Source organism: Schistocerca nitens, chromosome 5 (genome assembly GCF_023898315.1).
Source record: "Schistocerca nitens isolate TAMUIC-IGC-003100 chromosome 5, iqSchNite1.1, whole genome shotgun sequence".
Taxonomy (NCBI): domain Eukaryota; kingdom Metazoa; phylum Arthropoda; class Insecta; order Orthoptera; family Acrididae; genus Schistocerca; species Schistocerca nitens.
This window is the reverse complement of record NC_064618.1, coordinates 520,278,339-520,299,487: the sequence shown is the minus strand read 5'-3', so window position 1 is coordinate 520,299,487 and position 21,149 is coordinate 520,278,339. Positions and strand designations below refer to the sequence as shown.

Here is a 21,149-nt window from a genome sequence, read left to right as displayed (position 1 = left end):
GAGGCTATCACTCACCTAAAGACTGGATGCCAATATTGGCTCATTTAAAACTATAATTTTAAAGCTGTGGGTTGCCTTTTATACTGATATGCTATTCAGTCTTGGTTTCAGTCTTTCAAAAGTGATAGCATCTTTCTTTATTCCTTACATCACTTTTACACAGTAATGTACTCTGAAAACAAAAAGTTATCCGGCATAAAACACATTAAATACTCTGTAAAGATACAGAGCAAGTGATGCATATGAGGGCAAAGTGAAAAGGTCTTGACCAGTGCCCACCTCCCATCCCTCTCCCCTCTGAACTAACCCCATTAATGATGAAGATGATATTTGGTTTGTAGGGTGCTCAACTGCACAGTTATCAGCACCCGTACAAATTTCCAATCTTTATACCGTCCAGTCTTGCCACTTTTCTGAATGACGATGAAACGATGAGGACAACACAAACACCCAGTCCCCAGGCGGAGAAATCCCTGACCTGGCCTGGAATCGAACCCAGGACACTGTGATCCAGTAGCCCTATGATGGTGTAATGTACTTTATTCAATTTCTTCCAGTGAGTAGATTTCATCTGCAAAAAGCAATGAAAAATATCTGCATTCCACACAGCTATGATAGCCACAGACTTTTTACTGGTCTCAAACTATTTTCCTGCACCTATAACTTTGGATGTTAAACGCTTGGAAGTCATAATTGGCAAATATGATGGATACTCAAAACAATCATATTTGAAATCCAGCTGTTATCAGATTTCCAAACAACCTTTGTGGGCTAATGCACTATCCTACTGAATATATTTTTTTTCTTTTACAACTAACCCAGCAGATGATTTTTTTTTGTCTGATGCAGAGTAACTAGATTTCACTTTGATAACTGTTTCTCCTCTGGCATAAAGTGTTGGATTCAAATCTCATCCTACACAACAGATTAACATACAGTTTATTTTAACCAGTTCAAACATTATTGAGGAATATACTGCTTTATGTTTGCTTGTCATCAGCATTTAAAACACACACCTTGCACAAAGCTGTCTCACATAATTTTTCATGTAAAATATACCATACACATTCTCTCAATAGTACTATGGAATCAGATACTTCCTAAACTTTTTGTTACCAACTGTTCATAATCATATTGTGATGTAATTGATCTGTTTGAATGAAACATAACTGCTTTAAAAAGTTATATAAACAAAAGTATTCTACAGAAGAAGATGGCACTTGACTTACAAACTACATAACATGAATCAATATAACTTCAATTATATTAACTCTATCTCAGTACCAGTACAAAAACTTTACACCTTGGCCTCATACAACCCTGGAACTGAAATGGGTTGTCAAGCACTCAGTGCATATATATATATATATATATATATATATATATATATATATATATATATATATATATATATATATATATATATATATATAAAAAAAAAAGCATAAATATCTAAGTGCAGTTACGAAAATAATTTCATAAACACTGAAAATGTATAAGAATCAATGAATTTAAATTTTATTTCTTAATCTGTAATTTCTTTTTTTGAGAATACAAATTGCTGCTTGATTTCAAAAATAGCTGAGGATATAAAATAGCTGTTATCTTTATTAAAAAATCATCACAGCATCCACATGGAGCCAGCTAAGTGAACAAAAAACCCTGTAATTTAGAATCAGTATGAGTAGTTGGGTGAAGTTTTGGAGAATCATCATGAAGAATAAATTTGTAAGGAAGTTGGATACTGAAGAATTAAGGGTTGTTGATTTGTGTTCAAAGTTCTCTGAGACTGCAGATACCGTGATAACGAGCAGTTCAGCTGAAAAGGAATGGAAGTTCTAAAACAGATAGTCACACAAGTAACAAGACAAATATATGTACAATAAAGGTTGTCAGGACATACCCAGCACACAGAAAAATTAAGTTTGGATAATTTAGAAGCAAAGCCATCAACTTCAAAAGTGCAAAAGAAATTCCACTGTTAAATACAGGAGAGAACAATTAGGTGGGAAGCATCTACTGAAGGCCTCAATGAAGAGGAAAATTGTCTACTAACTAGATAAACGAACAGAAAAGAATGAGCATTGATTCAGAGAACATAGAGGATCCACTATTGGTTTCAGAATTTGACAGAGCTTTAGAAAATCTGCAACAAAACAAGGCAGAAGAAATGGATAACGTTCATTTAAAATTTCTAAATTTATTGATAGAAGTGGCAACCACATAATTACACACATTAGTTTGTAAAATCTACGAGACAGAGGACATACAATCAGAATTTTTGAAGAATATTACATACATAATCCTGAAGATAGGAGCAGATTGGGGATCTGTTTGACAATGATCAATTTGGGTTTACGAAGAGAGGCAGTTCTGATGTTATACTTCATAATGAAAGCAAGATTCACAATACATCAACATACTTTTATAGGACTTTATTTGTCAGTGTAAAGTGTTGCAAGATGTTTGAAATTCTGAGAAAAATAAGTAAGATGAGGGAAAGACAAAATCTTAATTAACACTCGGGGGGGGGGGGATCTTTTTATAGGGGGGGGGGGGGTGCAGGAAAATGTTTCCAGTCCAGGTACACTTTGAAATCTCTATGCCACAGTAGCATAGAATGCCACTAGAGGAGCCAAAACAAAATGATAAAAAGTGGACTAACATGCTATAATTTGTTTTCAGTATTGAAAATGTTGTAGTTGTGTCAGGCCAATCCATATGGCTTCTTTAAGTATATCGACTGGCCCGAGACAACTGCAGAATTTCTGCCACAGCTGAAAGTGAATTACTTCATTTTATCAGTAGGCTGCCCCATTGTGTTTTTGTTCCTCTAATTGCATGTCAGATGTGGTTTGGGGATTCAATTGTGCACCAGAATTGAAGACATGTACCTGCAAGCAACCAAAAAATTAATGACATAACTTTATTTTTCAATGAGGGAATGAAAACTACACATTTTACACTACAGGAAAGGATGGGTGATATGTAATATGCACTCAAACCAAGAGGGAACAACATGAATGGAAGACCATGAGAGAAAGCTTGGATTAAACAAAGCATACGGAGAGACTCAGTCACTGTCTTTTACTGTTCAAGCTGTACCCTTTGCAATGAAAAAATAAGAGAGAGATTCAGAAGTGGGATTAAAATTCAGGGGAACAGCATAACAATGATAAGACACGGTACCCTCTGAAAAAGTTATGAAGAATTGCAGGACCTGCTGCATGGAATGCACAGTATACTCCAAAAAGAATATGGACTGATAGTAAACTAATGATAGATGAAAAAACTGAGGAGCAGAAGAAATGACGTTTGCAAGAAAATTGGCATTCAAGTTGGAGGTACATAGTAGATGAAGTGAAGAAATGTGGCACGATGGACACAGTACAGAGGGCACGACTAGAACAGGCAAAAAGAGCACTTCTCACCAAAATAAATGCACTAGTGTCAAATACAGACTTTCACTTGAGAAAAAGTTTCTGAAACTGTATATTTGGAGCACAGTATTTCATCAAAGTGGATCATGGATTGTGCAAAAAATGGAAAATAAGATAATCAAAATGTTCTGAGATTCAGCATTACAAAAGGATGCTGAAAATTAACGGAACTGATGAGGATCTGGGAATAGCTTCCATGGTATTAAAGGGAGCTGCAGAGCGAATAAACTGTAGAGGGAGACAGGGATGTATCAAACCAGTCACTGTGAGTGGCATGTATCAGTGGTCGGTGTAATCCTCATATACAGAGGAGGCAGGAACCGGGGAGCACTAAAGCTATTACACCCACTTCCACTGTAGCTGACTCAGTGAGAGATACATCACATGTTGGGAAACCTGCGGCATCCTCTGATGGGGAAGCATGTGCAAAAGGGCAAGGGTCAGTTAATAATCAGCAGTACAAATGCATGGTGAATAATGTTACCCTATGAGGCAATGGCACCAAGGGAAGAGATGAATCACTTTGTTTGAACTGTCTATATAAGACTGGAGGCCTCATTCAACGTGTTGAAGGGATTACTCAGGCAGCCACTGATAGAGCAGCTGCAGACTGTGGCACATGTGGGAATAAACAATGACTGTCCTCTGGGGTCTGATGTCATACTTAGATCATTCCAAGATCATTCCAGCTATGACACAGAACTGAGGAAGACCAGCCTTGCTGAAGGATTTTTGACAAATTCAATATTTGCAGCACTACCCCATAACTGACCGGGGCCCTTTGTAAAAGGCTTGAACCAGACACTGGAAATGATGTGTAGGACTTGCACCAGCCTGAAAACTGCAGAGTGCTCCCTTTGTGTCAGAGTACATTACATATTAGTGACTACCCAGTTGGCTTGCTGTGTGTGGCATGTACAGTAGTGTTTCTTTTTCTTTTGTGGGATAAACCAAAGTATTAATTTAAGATTCAAAGATATGCCCCCTAAGGATGAAACAATCAAAATCTCAGTTAACAACTATCAATGCAATCGCAGCAAAGTCCTAGAGTTTAGAGCAGTCCTAAAAAGCAGTAGATCTCATACAATACTAACTACAGAAAGCTCGTTTAAACCTGGAGATGTTGAAACATGATTTCCATGGTTGCTACTGTTTTCTCACAACTGTGCAATCACATCTGTAAAGATTTTGATATATTTCATAATCCTCCCCTCACCTCACAATTTTTTAAACAGTAAAACAGTTATATGTAGTAAATCTAGTAGTATATATATGTAAGTTGGAAGTACTCCTTATTTAGAGCTATATGCACACACTGTCTGCTGTATGATGCTTGTCATACATGGCAATAGTGTGTTTGCAATTACACAGTGCACCCATAAAAAATGGGCTCCTGAATAATTTAATTGAAACAATAAGATCTCGCTCTCTGTCCCATCCGAGAAAAGCCAACGTTAAGGTAGCGACAGGCTATTCCCATTTTGTTTTATCATGGTTTTTGCTTTACTTGTTTCTTTGGTTGTTTGGTTTTGGACATTACGTTTGACATCTACTTTGTTATTTTAAAACATTTAGGTTGTATGTGTGATAGTCAGTGCAATAATGAGGGGACATTGTACTATCTTTTGCAAAGAAGAGCTGCATACACATATGCATTGTGCACCACGCACATCTGATTATTGCACAATTTACAGCATAATTTAACTGGATAGATAGATTCATTGTTATATCAGCCCATGTGGCCATCACGCCTGCTTATACAATTTACAGCACATATCACTATTTTTAAAGCAATAATTAACAGGAGATTCACATTTATCGGGTTTTTCTGTGATGTATCCGCTCTTGAACCATGCATACCTAAACATGTTCACAAATCGAGGGGATGAAATCTGATTATGAACCAAAGATTGAACCTTCAGGATATTATTCCTCAGGTGCAAATTTCCATCATAGCAGTACAGTAGGATTACATCAGAGAACTGCTTTAGAAAATTCTTCCACAATCTGAATGTGTAAGCATCAAGTGGCTGGATTATGCTGTTTGTTCCAGCACAAATAGCCATAATTTTTACATCCTTAATACCTTTGTCTATATTGTTAAATTTGTCCTGTCCAGCAATCCAAATACAGGAGAGATTGTTCAACAACAGTAGTTACACTATGTGATCAAAAGTATCCAGACACCTGGCTGAAAATGACTTACAAGTTCGTGGCACCCTTCATCGGTAATGCTGGAATTTAATATATGGTGTTGGCCCACCCTTAGCCTTGATGACAGCTTCCACTCTCGCAGGCATACATTCAATCAGGTGCTGGAAGGTTTCTTGCTGAATGGCAGCCCATTATTCACGGAGTGCTTCACTGAGGAGAGGTATTGATGTCGGTCAGTGAGGCCTGGCACGAAGTCGGCGTTCCCTAACATCCCAAAGGTGTTCTATAGGATTCAGGTCAGGACTCTGTGCAGGCCAATCTATTAAGGGATATTACTGTTGTGTAACCACTCCACCACAGGCTGTGCATTGTGCACAGGTGCTCGATAGTGTCGAAAGATGCAATCGCCATCCCCGACTTGCTCTTCCACAGTGGGAGGCAAGATGGTACTTAAAATATCAGTGTAGGCCTGTGATGTGATAGTGCTATGCAAAACAACAAAGGGTGCAAGCCCTCTCCATGAAAAACATGACCACACCATGACACCACTACCTCTGAATTTTACTGTTGGCACTACACACGCTGGCACATGACGTTCACCGGGTATTCGTCATACCTACATCCTCCTGTCGGATCTACACATTGTGTACCGTGATTAGTCACTCCCCACAATGTTTTTTCCACTGTTCAGTTGTCCAATGTTTATTCTCCTTACACCAAGTGAGGCGTTGTTTGGCATTTATGGGTGTGATGTGTGGCTTATGAGCAGCCATTTGATCATGAAATCCAAGTCTTCTCACCTCCCGCCTAACTGTCATAGTACTTGCAGTGGATCCTGATGCAGTTTGGAATTCCTGTGTGATGGTCTGGATAGATGTCTTCCTATTACACATTACAACTCTCTTCTACTGTCGGCAGTCTCTGTCAGTCAACAGACGAGGTTGGCCTGTACGCTTTTGTGCTGTATGTGTCCCTTCACAGTTCCACTTCACTATCACATTGGAAACAGAGGACCTAGGGATGTTAATGAGTGTGGAAATCTCGTGTACAGACATAAGACACAAGTGACACCCAATCACCTAACCATGTTCGAAGTCCGTGAGTTCCGCGGATCGCCTCATTCTGCATTCTCATGATGTCTAATGACTACTGAGGTTGCTGATATGGCTTACCTGGCAGCACAATGCACCTAATATGAGAAACGTATGTTTTTGGGAGTGTCCAGATACTTCTGATCACATAGCGTAAGTAAACATCCGTAAACCATTTAATAGCAACATCTGATGTTGATTTACCAGATGTTGGAGCAAATGCAACAATATTATCGGTCTTGTACATAGTCTTTGAACAATGGGTCCAAACTGGCCACCTGTTTCCTGCAGGACTATGAGCAAAGGAGATTGTAAAATTCCACTTGCAGAGAGGACTGGCTGTATCATGTAGCTATACATTAACAAATTCAACATTCAATTTTTAGTGCTCCTTTAAAGGATAGGGTATGTTGCATGTGTCTCAAAATTAAATCCAGATTGGTCAGAATTGTAAACATTGTCCTTTCCTAATGATGCAATATCTGATTTTACATTTGTCACAAATCCATTAGCCTGTTCTACTAACGTTCTTTATTGGTTAATAGCTTTTGAGTAACAAATTTATTAATCTTTCTGGAAATAATTCTATGCCTTATTTTAAAATGGTGAATGCATTTCATGGATAACATGAATAGGTGGCACAACAAATTAATTTCGTCTCTCACCTTCAAAACCCATCTTTTCAGGTCCAAGTCATGAACAGGTAGCGATTTATCGCATGCCTTCTGGAATTGTTCGAATACATATTTTTATGTCTGTAATAATTTGTTGCTTCACGTCCCACCTTCAGTGACATCTGTTTCCCATCTATACAGTGACTTTGTGTCCTTTAACTTTCTGAAATTATCTTCAACTGTTTTTAAACTCTTATTCCTCTTCTTTCCATGTCAAAATATAACTGCCTTTTTTATATTTCAAATTTATTACCATTTTACTCTTCTTACTGTCTTCCACAATATCCTCATAATCCTCTTCAAACACCTCTTTCACTGTGACAGCCTCAGGAAATACAGTTTCGTCATCATAGGTCAAAGTACTGTAACTGTCTACAAATACATTGGTGTTGACAGACTCTGTAATCAGATTCACTAAATGTAATGTGAATGGTAATTCTTCATTGGTAATGATAAAGAGTCAATATTCTATTGCAGATGATCAAAGCTTTTGTGTAATAGGTGTACTACATTCTTTGGATCCATCGTGCTGTATTCAGAATAAACATGCAAACATTCAATCTGTTACACTCTGTACATGCTACTCTATTTCAATCCGCTTGTTTGTGGGAGTGGTGATTACCGAATGACAGTACGTGCACCTGTACACTCGCAGTTGAAGTGCATGCATACATTAATGCATACCTATCCTACTGTCCAGCCATCCAATACATCCTCATTATTGTGTTTCCGCTGAGCGATTCAATGTCCTTTCTCGCCTTGCCGCATGAGTGGCCACACGTGTGTGCAGAGGTCTTGGGCAGACTGAGGACGTTATCTTCTCATCACCACCCTCCCTCAGAGTACAAGGTCGCAGTACAAGTCGCAATATACATGTTGCCATGATAAGTCCATATTAATGCTTCCTACATGCTCATAATTACCGCAGCCTTTGTAATAATTTATAGTGTAGATCAGTCTCTCTCTTAATACCCTATTCTGGCAATCTATCACCAAATATATGGAACAAGGAAATAAGGCCATACAATGCATAAAGATTCCTGCTGGAAAAATCAGCATAAACCAGCCACTTGATGTTTACACATTCAGACCATGGAAGAATTTTCTACAACAGATCTCTGATGTAGTCCTACTATATGGCTATTATGTAAATTTGCACCTGAGGAATAATATCCCGAAAATTCAATCTTTGATTCATAAGCAGTTTTCATCCCCTCAATTGGTGAATATGTTTAGGTAAGTTTGGTTCAAGAGTGGATACATCACAGAAAAACCTGATAAATGTTAACCTCCTGTTAATTATTGCTTTAAAAATTGTAGTACATTCTGTAAATTGTGCAATAATATTGCTATAATCAGATGTGTGTGGTGCACAATGCACATATGCATGCAGCACTTCTTTGCAAAGGTTAATACAACATCCCCTCATTATCACACTGACCAGCAAAGATAATACAACACAACCTAAATATTGTAAAACAACAAAGTAAATGTCAAACGTAATATCCAAAACCAAACAACCAAAGAAACGAAACAAAACAAGCAACAAACGAATAGAATGAAGGCCATGAAAAAACAAAATGGGAATAGCCTCTTGCTACGTCCATACTGGCTATTCTCGAACTGGGACAGAGAAACAGACATTGTTGTTTCAATTAAATTCTTCAGGAGCCCATCTTGCATAGCTGCACTGTGAAATTGCAAACAACACTATTGCCACATATGACAAGCATCATATGGCAGACAGAATGCACTTATAGCAGTATATAGGGGTATATAATAATTCCAATCCCAAACAAAACAGGTGTTGACAGATGTGAAAATTACCGAACTATCAGTTTAATAAGTCACAGCTGCAAAATACTAACGCGAATTCTTTACAGACGAATGGAAAAACTGGTAGAAGCGGACCTCGGGGAAGATCAGTTTGTATTCCGTAGAAATGTTGGAACACGTGGGGCAATACTAACCTTACGACTTATCTTAGAAGAAAGATTAAGAAAAGGCAAACCTACGTTTCTAGCATTTGTAGACTTAAAGAAAGCTTTTGACAACGTTAACTGGAATACCCTCTTTCAAATTCTGAAGGTGGCAGGGGTAAAATATAAGGAGCGAAAGGCTATTTACAATTTGTACAGAAACCAGATGGCAGTTATAAGAGTTGAGGGGCATGAAAGGGAAGCAATGGTTGGGAAAGGAGTGAGACAGGGTTGTAGCCTCTCCCCGATGTTATTCAATCTGTATATTGAGCAATCAGTAAAGGAAACAAAAGAAAAATTCGGAGTGGGTATTAAAATTCATGGAGAAGAAGTAAAAACTTTGAGGTTCGCCAATGACATTGTAATTCTGTCAGAGACAGCAAAGGACTTGGAAGAGCAGTTGAACGGAATGGACAGTGTCTTGAAAGGAGGATATAAGATGAACATCAACAAAAGCAAAACGAGGATAATGGAATGTAGTCAAATTAAATCGGGTGATGCTGAGGGGATTAGATTAGGAAATGAGACACTTGAAGTAGTAAAGGAGTTTTGCTATTTAGGGAGTAAAATAACTGATGATGGTCGAAGTAGAGAGGATATAAAATGTAGACTGGCAATGGCAAGGAAATCGTTTCTGAAGAAGAGAAATTTGTTAACATCGAGTATAGATTTAAGCGTCAGGAAGTCGTTTCTGAAAGTATTTGTATGGAGTGTAGCCATGTATGGAAGTGAAACATGGACGATAAATAGTTTGGACAAGAAGAGAATAGAAGCTTTCGAAATGTGGTGCTACAGAAGAATGCTGAAGATAAGGTGGGTAGATCACGTAACTAATGAGGAAGTATTGAATAGGATTGGGGAGAAGAGAAGTTTGTGGCACAACTTGACTAGAAGAAGGGATCGGTTGGTAGGACATGTTCTGAGGCATCAAGGGATCACAAATTTAGCATTGGAGGGCAGCGTGGGGGGTAAAAATCGTAGAGGGAGACCAAGAGATCAATACACTAAGCAGATTCAGAAGGATGTAGGTTGCAGTAGGTACTGGGAGATGAAGAGGCTTGCACAGGATAGAGCGGCATGGAGAGCTGCATCAAACCAGTCTCAGGACTGAAGACCACAACAACAACAACAGGGGTACTTCCAACTTATATCTGACTACTGTGACTTCGGAATGTAACTTTATAATGTATTGTTGAATTTGTTGATAAATATACTATTAGATTTACTACACACAAACTTTTTCACATTTAGAAATTGTGAGGTAAGGGGAGGATTTCAAAATATATGAAAATCTTTACAGATGTGATTGCAAAGTTGTAAAAAGCAGCAGCAACCATGGAAATTATGTTTCAATGTATTTGTTGTATCTCTTATTGTTTTGACGATATGTACTCAGGAAGATACCAACTGTGTCTTATTCAGGAGGGTTTTCATCACTTCGACAGGCAGGTAGGCACACATAAAAAAATACGTGTCTCATATTTTGACCTACACTACAACAATTTTGAAGTGTATCCAAATCGGTGAGTGACACTTGCGTAGTGTCACTTGTGAGAGGCATGTGACTCAATACCAAAACAATGCTTAAAGAAAGTGCAATTAAATGGAGTATCAAACAAAATTAGTGACTGAATTGTGGATTTAATCACAGGGAGGAAGCAGCATGTTGTCTTTATTGGGCAGTCACTAACACAAACAGAAGTAACTTCATTTGTACCTCAGGGTAGTGTGTTGGAACATTTGGTGTTCATACTCTATAGTACTGACCTGGCAGACAGAATTAACAGTAACCTTAAGCTTTTTGCAAATGGTGCCAGTATCTCTAATGAAGTACTATCTGAAAAAGCTGCACAGTATACAGTTACATCTTAATAAGATTTCAAAGTGTTGCAAAAACTGGCAATGTGCTATAAATGTGCAGAAATGTAAAATTTTAAACTTGACAAAATACAGAAAACTGCTATCCTATGGCTACATCAGTGAATCATCACTGGCACCATTCAAATTATACAATCTGATGGGATATGAAATGGAATTATAACACAGGCTGAGTTGAAGGTAAGGCAAATGGAAGACTTTGTGTCAATGGCGGGACATGGGAAATGCTGTCAGTCCACAAAGGAGACTGTGTATAAATAACTTTTATGTCAATCTTGGAAAACTGTCCAAGTGTGTGGGACCCACACAAATTAGGACTAAAAGATGATATTGAACAAATACAAAGAAAGGAAGCACAAATGGTTAAAGGTTTGTTTGATCCACGAGAAATGTTGTAAAACCTGAACTGGCAGATGCGTGAAAATAAAACACGAATCATCCACAAAAGCTTATAAAGTTTCAATTAACAGTTTTAAGTGGAGGATTAGAGATATGCTTCAGCCTCACAACATACTGTTCCTGTAGGGATCATGAAGACAAGATTACTTGAATTAAAGCAGGCACAGAGCCATTTACACCACCATCCTTGCCATGCTACATAGGCAAGTGGAAAGGGAAGAGACCTAAATGTTTGGTACAATGCTAAGTACCCTCTGTCACACACTTCACAGTGGCTTGCAGTGTATGTATGGAGATGATTCAAGACTGATGAAAATGGACACCACAACACTTTATCACACTTGATCCTACTGGATGTAGTAGGACATTGTCTTCCTCTGATGTTCAGTGTGACTTACCCTGCCAGTTACAGGGAGGTCTACAGTTTAAGGTGGACTCTGAGTCATAGTGTAGCTTGACATTTTTCACATTAGGTCTGACACTCACATCCTGCATCATCAGCCATAAGACATCCATTGGTAAATAAAGGCCTCATCTACACTTTTTCCATGATTACTTCACTTTTTCATGCCTGGAGATCATAATTTTCAGACCAAAATTTGGCCATGTTCCATTCTTCTTTGCCATATATTATGATCATCACATATACATGCCAGTGTTGTTAATGCATCTAGGAAAAGCTTCCATGGTATTAGAGCTATGGATGGCAAAAACTGTATGCAAAGACAGAGACTGGAATATATAGAAGAAAAAACTGAGAGCATGTGGCACAAAACCAGTCATAAGACTAATGTAATCAACCCACCTTCCATTACTATTGTCTTGGGCTTTTCTTATCTTGGAATCCAGCAAAGAATTTTATTGGTCCATTTACCACCCATCTGCCCAACTCTACTCCATTTTCATTAGAGTTGTATTCACATCTTTCACTACAGTCTGTTCCCTGATCCATTTCTTTGTTTCTCTGCCTCTCCTAGTGATTTGCAATTCTCTACTGTTTACTGAGCAACTCTCAGCTTTTTAAATCGCTTTTTGCATTGAAAGTGTGTCTCAGTGCTGTGTTTAAAACTATTATTGAAGCAGCACCAGAGACAAACAGTACGATGTCGTCCACAAAACACAAGCAGTTCACACATGTTTGATTAACACATATTCCTTCTTTGTTTTCTTAGTTCATGAATCCTTTATGACTACAGAGAATAGTGTCCAGTTCCTCCTCTAATTCTGAAATTTCACAACACTGATGCAGTACAGTTTGTCTATGGTAAAAGCAGGCCTATTCTATTGATTTTACTGTTTTCTGCTCACACCATGTTCTGCTCATGTGACGACCACAGTTAACTGTCAAAACTTCAGTTGTTGCTTGTTGTTGAAAACTGCTATGAGTATCTTTTCATCATTCTTCAAGTTATTCAAGTAAAGCATACTGTATTCTGTGAATAAACGAGTGTTCACAGCTGAAGCTTTCATAAGGAGTTGATCATTTAAAGAGAGTCATGAAATTTTCAAAAACAATTCCTGAACTCCAGTTTCCCTGGGAAAAAAACAGTGGTCAGAATTTGATAACAAAATGCCAGTCCAGTGATAATGTCGCTAATTCTCAGTATAAGCATAAGGCTGCTTTCGCACAGGCGACTTTGTCATGGTGATACAGCCATGCAGTTCAATCACTGCAATACATGCCTATTGCACAGTTGAATTGCTGGGCACACGAATAAACCACACAGCTGAAGCTCTGTGGTCAGAGCCATCTGTTTGCTTGTATGAGCCAGTTACGAAATATATTTTGACGAGGAAGTGTTGCTTTTCATTTTGTTATTGAAAAGAAAATACAGATGTCAATGAAAGTACCGGGTTTTCGAAGTCTGGAAGAGTTTTTTGTTTTTTGATGTTCTTGCTGTAATCCTGACTTTCTGAACCTCAAATTACTGGTTTGATGTCCTACTTTAATGATGAAGAGTTCTACATCAAAAGTTATTTTTGCAGCAGGGAAGTACACAAAATTCTCTAAAACAACACGGTGAATACACGTGAGTCAACAATCACAAAGTGCGACAAACTATAAAAGCAGCACAGTCAGTGAGGCTAGGCAGCAACTGTTTACCCCCTCCGTCCCCCTGTAGTGGCCGAAACGCTGCAACCAGCCATGGGGCCTAGTGGGTGCACAGCATATTGCACGGTCAAATCGCCAGTGTAGAAGGCCTTACGGGAACTGTATGTTAAATGAGGAGCACGGCTCAACAGCGCTGGCAAGTCACATGACCAAACAACAAATATGTTGTAAAAAATTACTGCTAGCCCAAAAAAAACTGTCTGTACTGAAGTGCATACATCTGAAGTCATACCATACTAACATTTACAGGCATTATTTGCCACTGACAGACAAAAGAGTGTTAAGTATTGCAAGTGGTTGAATAAAAGATTGTGAATGGTGAACCTGACCCGACACTGTACTTTATAAGTGATGAAGCTTGATTTTCTGGATAGCTGAAAACTCACATAGTGTGCACCAAAATCCGTTGCACTAAAAAGAATTGGAATTTGGTGTCCAGTTTCAGGTACTAAAATTTCCAATCCAATGTTCTTTGCAGTCACTGTCACGGTAGAATTTCCAAGAACTTCTATGCTCAGTTAAATGAACATGGAAGGTAGCACAGATTTTTCCAACAAGATAGAGCTATGTGCAAAAGTCTCTTCAACCACTGTCCTGAATTCATGAAGTCTTTGTGGAAGACCGCCTCATTTGTCAGACTTGTCTTCTTGTGATTTTTATTGAGGGAAATATTTAAAATGAAAAATAAAAAAAAGTTCAAAAATGATAAGTAAACAGAAGGAAAACATATGCAGGTGTAAAGAAATAACAGTCTTGTTTTAAATGTGCTTGAAAGTGATCTTATAAGTACAACATTATACAGATGTGCAGGGCAGCCGTTTTCAATACATTTTGTAATTTTTAGAAGGATTGTCTGATTTGAAGGAAAAATATGTTTTTCTACAACTGAATGAGCACATTATTGACATGGGACACTTCTGTCCTGGATATATCTTATAAGAAACCAGTGGCACTGACAAAGATATCTGTCAGTAACATATGTGACCAATGCCTTGTTTCTCAAGACTGTTAACACAGAAGAAGACAAAATAGAAACAGTGTTTGACAGAAGCCACACTTCATCAGTTAAGATGTCAAATGGCACAGTAACGATCAATGAAAGAGAAAATTCTGCAACAATTCCAAGAAATCTTTGAAAATCTGTATAATTCGAAAGATGATTCAGAACCAGAAAAACAATAACAAAAATTTAATTGCAAATTTGTTTTATTCAATTCAATAATTAGTTTCAATCATTACAATCATCATCAGAATTGTCTAAAAAGGAATGTGCATGTTTATGAGTGAGAGTATTGTGATAAGTCATTACCATGCAAGTAATAGCCATTGATTCACATGATCTAACGAATAAAATACCTGTCTTCTCAAACTTAGTAAAAGAATTGGATAAAATTGATAGCCATGATTGGCATCACCACATGATACAAAATGTTATAACTGTGATGGACACAGAGCTGCTGTTAATACACTGTACTTGCAGTCGAGGAGGCCTGGCCGCAAGGTTTCACTAACTGTAAGCACAATTTACAATGACCTCTGGCTTTGTAATGTGCTGCTGTAAACTGTGCTTACAGTCAGCCTGGCAGCTAAGCCCCACGAGTTGTTTCTACTGCAGCTGTAGGTACAGTGTGCTAATGGCAGTCCTACATCGTGGGCCGTGAATGTCAATCACAGTTATATCATGTGATGATGCCAATCATGGCTACCAATTTTATCTGCTTCTTTTACCTAAGAAGACAGGTATGTTATTCATTAGATGCTTCTCAGACCATGTGGATCATTGCTACAATTTGTACTGTCAGAACTTATAATATTCTTACTCATGAACATGCACATTCTTTTTTAGATGAATCTGATGAAGAGCATAATGATGGGAACAGTTTATCAACTTGAGTAAAACACATCTGCGATCAGAGGCCGTTTTGCTTTCCATATATTCTGAAACATTAGATCACTGATACCTTCAATATGACCATGTCATCCCCCACAAAAAGCAAACATAATGACATTGTAGAAACAGTGACAAAAACTAAACAGAAGTCTGCCCAAACAGGCCTTGGAATGTCTAACGGTACTGACCAACCAACAATCATCCTCAGCGGATAGGCGGCACTGGATATAGATATGGAGGAGAATATGGTTAGCACACCACTCTCTCGGCCATTGTCAGTTTTCATGACCAGAACCACTGCTTATCAGTCAACTAGTTCCTCAACTGGCCCTGGCCTCACAAGGACTGAGTGCACCCCATTTGCCAACGGCACTCGGTAGGCCCAGGTGGTCACCCATGCAAGCACTAAACAACCCTGATAATGCTTAATTTTGGTGATTTGACAAGAACCAGTGTTACCACTGCAACAAGGCCGTTGGCTGGAAATAATGACAGATGAGTTGTATTAAGCCATTTGTGCAATGAAGAAAAAATACAAACTTTGCACGGAATACCAGTGGAGCAAAAACATTTGAAAAAACTGAAACAATGATTTAATTGTTATATTTCATGAGAAAGAAGTTAGGAAAGTCACAAATACTAGAGTCCTCTCACCCTCTTCTCCATAATATATGTTACACCATTGGTGCTTTACATGGCATGGCTAAATTAAAAATGTCACCAATGGTCTAATGCAAGAAGCATCCTGGGGCAGGTCACATAAGGGCTGGTGAAGTGGTCTTACAGGAGCAGACTATGCTGATACCACAAGTACTTGCGTCCACAGCTTGGGGTAGCTGCCACACATTTTAGGCAGACCAAATTAGTCACTGCCTACAGCCAGTTATGAGAGCAAACCTATGCTAGTCATCATCCTGAAACGGGTCATCTGGCTGTTGCTGCTAGATGCTGCCTTCACTAAGCTGTGAGTCTGCCTGCTGTGTCTAAATCCAGATGCTGCTGGGAGTCGAACTGATGTCTTCCAGCTGGAAGGCCAACTGGCAGCTGACTTCTACCAGCTGTGGGTCCCGAACCTCGGGGTGCCCCTTTCAAGCCTTATGCCCTGTGCAGACAAACACTATTGCTGCTAATGTACCCTACGCTGGTCTATTTAGAGATGTCTAGTTGCCCTGTGTGGGCACACTTTACCACTGCCACATATTCACTGCTGCCTATGCTGGGCTACACAGTTGAACTGCTCGCTTTGGCATGTCCCACACTAAGACATGCGCCATCACCAGCAAGCGCACGCGTTTGTCGTGGAATATGTCACAGCTGCATGTAACAGGGCCAGAGTGCTGTCTCAGCAGGTCCTCGTCACTATACTACTGATGGTGGACACTGCCGTTATGGCCTGCCCACACTGTGAGCTGGCTGCACCAATGACATCTATATGCTGAACTCGGCAATAGAAACATACACCGAGGTCAATGGCAGACCCCGCCAACGATGGTGACAATGCAATTCTTTCAACTGTTGAATAAATATATCAAATTGCTACACTTTTGATTTACCAGAAGACATCTACAGTCTTGATGTACCAGAAGACATCCACCCAGTTCCACCCGTTGTGTCATCTCTGCAAGCCCAGTGTGAAGAGAACTGAACACCGACTCGCTACCACAAAAATGGCTCTTGAAGAGGTCCAAGTCAACCCCGACTCTACATATACAAGAAATTATATAAAATTACTGCTAATTTCAGAAGAAAAAAATAAACTTTAAAAAGGTAAAGGAACAAGCTCAACAGACAACTTGTACGGAGAATATGAATTTATAAAAGAGAGCAATGCGTATGAATTACAGCTTTTTCCTATGATACATAAATTTCAGAACATGTACAGCCAATTTATCCAGAGAGTGGACAAGAACGCATACAGTATTATGTAGAATTTGAACTACAGTAACCTTCCTACATACAAGTGCGCACTCACGTGACACCTCTGTTTGTGCACTTGCGTCAAGGGAAAGGACGATGGAATCTGGGGCCGCTGGCAGAGTGTGGTAACAGTCGACAGCCAGCAGGCCAGACAAGGTAAACATGGCATTAGCGGGCATGGAGCTGCGATGGCGGTATTGCACGCACGATTTGTTTTGAGTGGTGCAGCAACAAGGCAGGAAACCGCAGCGTTGCTTTAAGTTATTGCGATGTATGAGGCGGGGCACTAGGTCAGAGCCAGGAGGGCGATTTGTAAGTGGCTGATGTGTGGGAATTTATCCATGACATAGTTTCTGTCTCCCTCTGACACTACATCAGAAGCGAGGGGAAAACCAGTATAAATAGGAAGGCAATTTTGGTTAGAGAGAGAGTGCCAGGCCAGTCGAGCATCGGGATGGACCTGTGCTGGTCTTCGCTTAGAGAGACCAGTCTGGCAGCAATGTTATAGGTATTCGGCATAAACTTGTATTTTGGTTCTATGTACTTGTTCAGGCTATACTCCGCCTCCGGGGACACAACACCGGGGTGGGACGAAACAGCAGCCTGGAACTTGGAGATGGCATGGTGTGCCTGAAAGAGGGCAGTGACAATGGTCTGCAGCCTGTACAGGAGGGGCTCGGTTCGCTTCCCACCTGGCGTACCGGGGTCTGGGCGAGGCGTAAGCTGAAACAGCGCCAGAGACGGCGGCGGGTGTTGCCATCCGGCAAGCACCACTAGCAGCAAGTTACGGCACAGTGTCCAGGAGGACGCGGGTTCGAGTCCGGTCCTGTCCTGGGAGCAGCAGCGGCCCGAGGGTCACAGGTGCCCAGTACATTCACCTTCGTCCCATGGTCGGACAGAGCAGGCCAAATGGGGCGGAGGGCGGCGAGGACCAGGGACTGTAGCAGTCTCCAGAATTGCGGGCAGCAACGCAGTGCAAGTCAAATGCCCCGGCGGGTGGCGACCGGGCAGAGCGCGGCCGACTTCCAGCTGAGTGGCCTTGATGACAACAGCAGCAGCGTCGGCATACCAGGAGTTGCTGAGCCAGGTGGACTCACAGAACAGAGCTGCGGGCGGCATGCCAACACTACGCTTCACCCATTGAATACTGTAAATTAGCCAAATGAAGTAATACTACCGAAAACTCCTGTATCACTCTGCACTGCCCCTCGACACTCTTGAACTTGCTTGGCCTCCTGATGAAATACAGCGTGGTGGGTCCCGGCTTCAGCTCAGCCATCTGGAGTCTCAGGTTCAACTCCCACCCCCCGCAAAACACACACACACACACACATTTTGACAGCAAAATTTAAGAATTTGTGCATACAAAACTGGAACTGGGTGTGGGAGAAACTGTTTCAGCCCTATGTAGTGTTGCTAGAAGGTTCTTAAAATATTACTACAGCCTACCTTTCTCCACCATCACAGCAGTTTGGGCAAGTGCAGGCTATTCTCCGCAGTCGTATCTTTTGCTGTGGTTCTGGTGTATCCTCAGCTGGAGCTGATGTGACTGTAACAGGATGAGGTGCTGTGACAACAACCTGCGCCTGTCCGACGTGCTGGTGAGGGATAACATGCCACTTTGTGCCCAGGCCAACCCCCTCCACAGTGTCAGTCTGCTGCGAACTGTGCTGGCCACCACTCTGAGCTGCCACTACCTGAGCAGGAGTGGCAGCTAGGCTCGTCCCTGCCGCTTGTTGAGCTGTTGGGACTCCCAACTGGCCCTGTGCATTGACTGACAGAGCACTAGCTGGGATCAGCTGCACATTGCCTAGACCAGGAATGTTTTGCACTGGTATTGCCTGCAAGTTAGGAACCTGCAAATATAATTTGACTAACGTCACTTCACAAAAATGCCACATAGATTATGCTAGACAATGGATTTAAGAAACTAATGAAGTTAAAAATAAAACCTGTAATGGAATTAGAAAAGTAAAATGATCAGTTCATCAGGAACTGTCATAAATTTACAAACACAGGCATTCATAAATTTTGCCTAGAACAGCATATGGAAGCATGTGATCATTCATCTTAATTCCCATGGTAAAGTTCCAAACTAGGGTAGCCAATTGCTCACAAACAGCAACTGATAATATCTTCATAGAAAAGTCCAATGAAAAAAATTATATTACGAAATCAATAGTGAATCGCTTCTCAGACTATGACATGCAGTTCCTTCTGTTAAATGTTAATACGGAACAGGATATAAAATCTGTTAAATCTGAGCTCAAGAGGGTAATCAATAAGCCAAAAATTGATTATTTTAGGTCATTCCTTAGAGACATTCACTGGAGTGATGTTTACGGTGCTCATGGCATGAATGAAAAAATAACACTTTTGCTAATAAAGTACTTACCTTGTTTTAACACTGTTTTCTCCCAAAACTATCCAAAGTTAGAGCAAAGTCTACAAAGAAGCCATGGATTTCTCAAGGAATATAGGTATCTTGTAAAACAAAAAAAAACTGTATTTGTCAATCCGAAACTGCTCTGATGTTGATTCTATAGCACATTACAAAAAATACTGCAAAATATTAAAGACTGTAGTATGGACATCAAATCAAGGAAAATATAGTCATAACAGATAACAAAATAAAGAAAATATGGGATATAGTGAAGGAGGAGACAGGTAGAACCAGACATGAAGAGGGGTAAATAGCATTAAGAGTAAATTATACATTGATGACAGATGTGTATAGTGTTGCAGAACTTTTTAACAAACATTTTATAACCATTACTGGAAAAATGGGGTTGTCAGGTTCTGTAGATGCTGCCAGGGGATACCTCAGACCAGATTTTTCAATTAACTTCCAAAATATGAATTTGACCCTCACTACCCCAGCAGAAGTGATGTCCATCATAAAATCTTTAAAATCAAAAACATTTAGTGGGTATGATGAAATATCAACAAAGTTAATTAAAGAATGTGATTCTGAGTTAAGTAAATATTTAACTATCTGTGTAACCAGTTGTTTATCAGTAGAATATTTCCTGAATGGTTGAAATATGGTGAAGTTCAGCCACTGTTTAAGAAGGGAGATAAAGAAATTTCCGTCCAATTTCACTTTTGCCAGCATTCTAAAAAATTTTAGAAAAGGTAGTGTACAATCAGCTTTATAACAATCTTATCACAAATAACATACTGTCAAAGTCGCAATCAGATTTCTAAAGGGTTCTGATATTGAGAAGGCTATCTACACTTACAGCAAAAATGTACTTAATTCATTAGACAAAAAATTGCAGGCTACTGCTATATTTTGTGATCTGTATAAGAAATTTGACTGTGTAAACCACAATATCATTTTATGTAAATTAGAATATTATGGTGCAACAGGTAATGCCTGCAAAACGGTTCAAATCTTATATCTCTGGCAGGAAACAAAGGGTGTTATTAAGAAAGAGACACATATTCAGCTATCAGGCAGGATCCAATTGGGAACTCATAACATGTGGGGTCCCACAAGGTTCCATCTTAGGCCACTTACTTTTTCCTGTGTATATCAATGACCTTTCATCAGTAACATTACCAGATACCACATTTGTTTTGTTTGCTGATGATACAAACATTGCAATAA

The 21,149-nt window shown here is 39.6% G+C and overlaps 1 protein-coding gene across 2 annotated transcripts in view; it reads right to left on the bottom strand.

Moving 5' to 3' along the window:
- LOC126260182 (transcription factor Sp4-like) overlaps positions 1-21,149 on the bottom strand; it is a 96,278-nt gene that overhangs the window by 25,447 nt on the left and 49,682 nt on the right. For both annotated transcript variants that reach the window (XM_049957451.1, XM_049957452.1), the window contains exon 8: positions 18,986-19,392. In XM_049957451.1, coding sequence (XP_049813408.1) covers positions 18,986-19,392 — 407 coding nt within the window. The remainder of the gene's footprint in view (positions 1-18,985; positions 19,393-21,149) is intronic.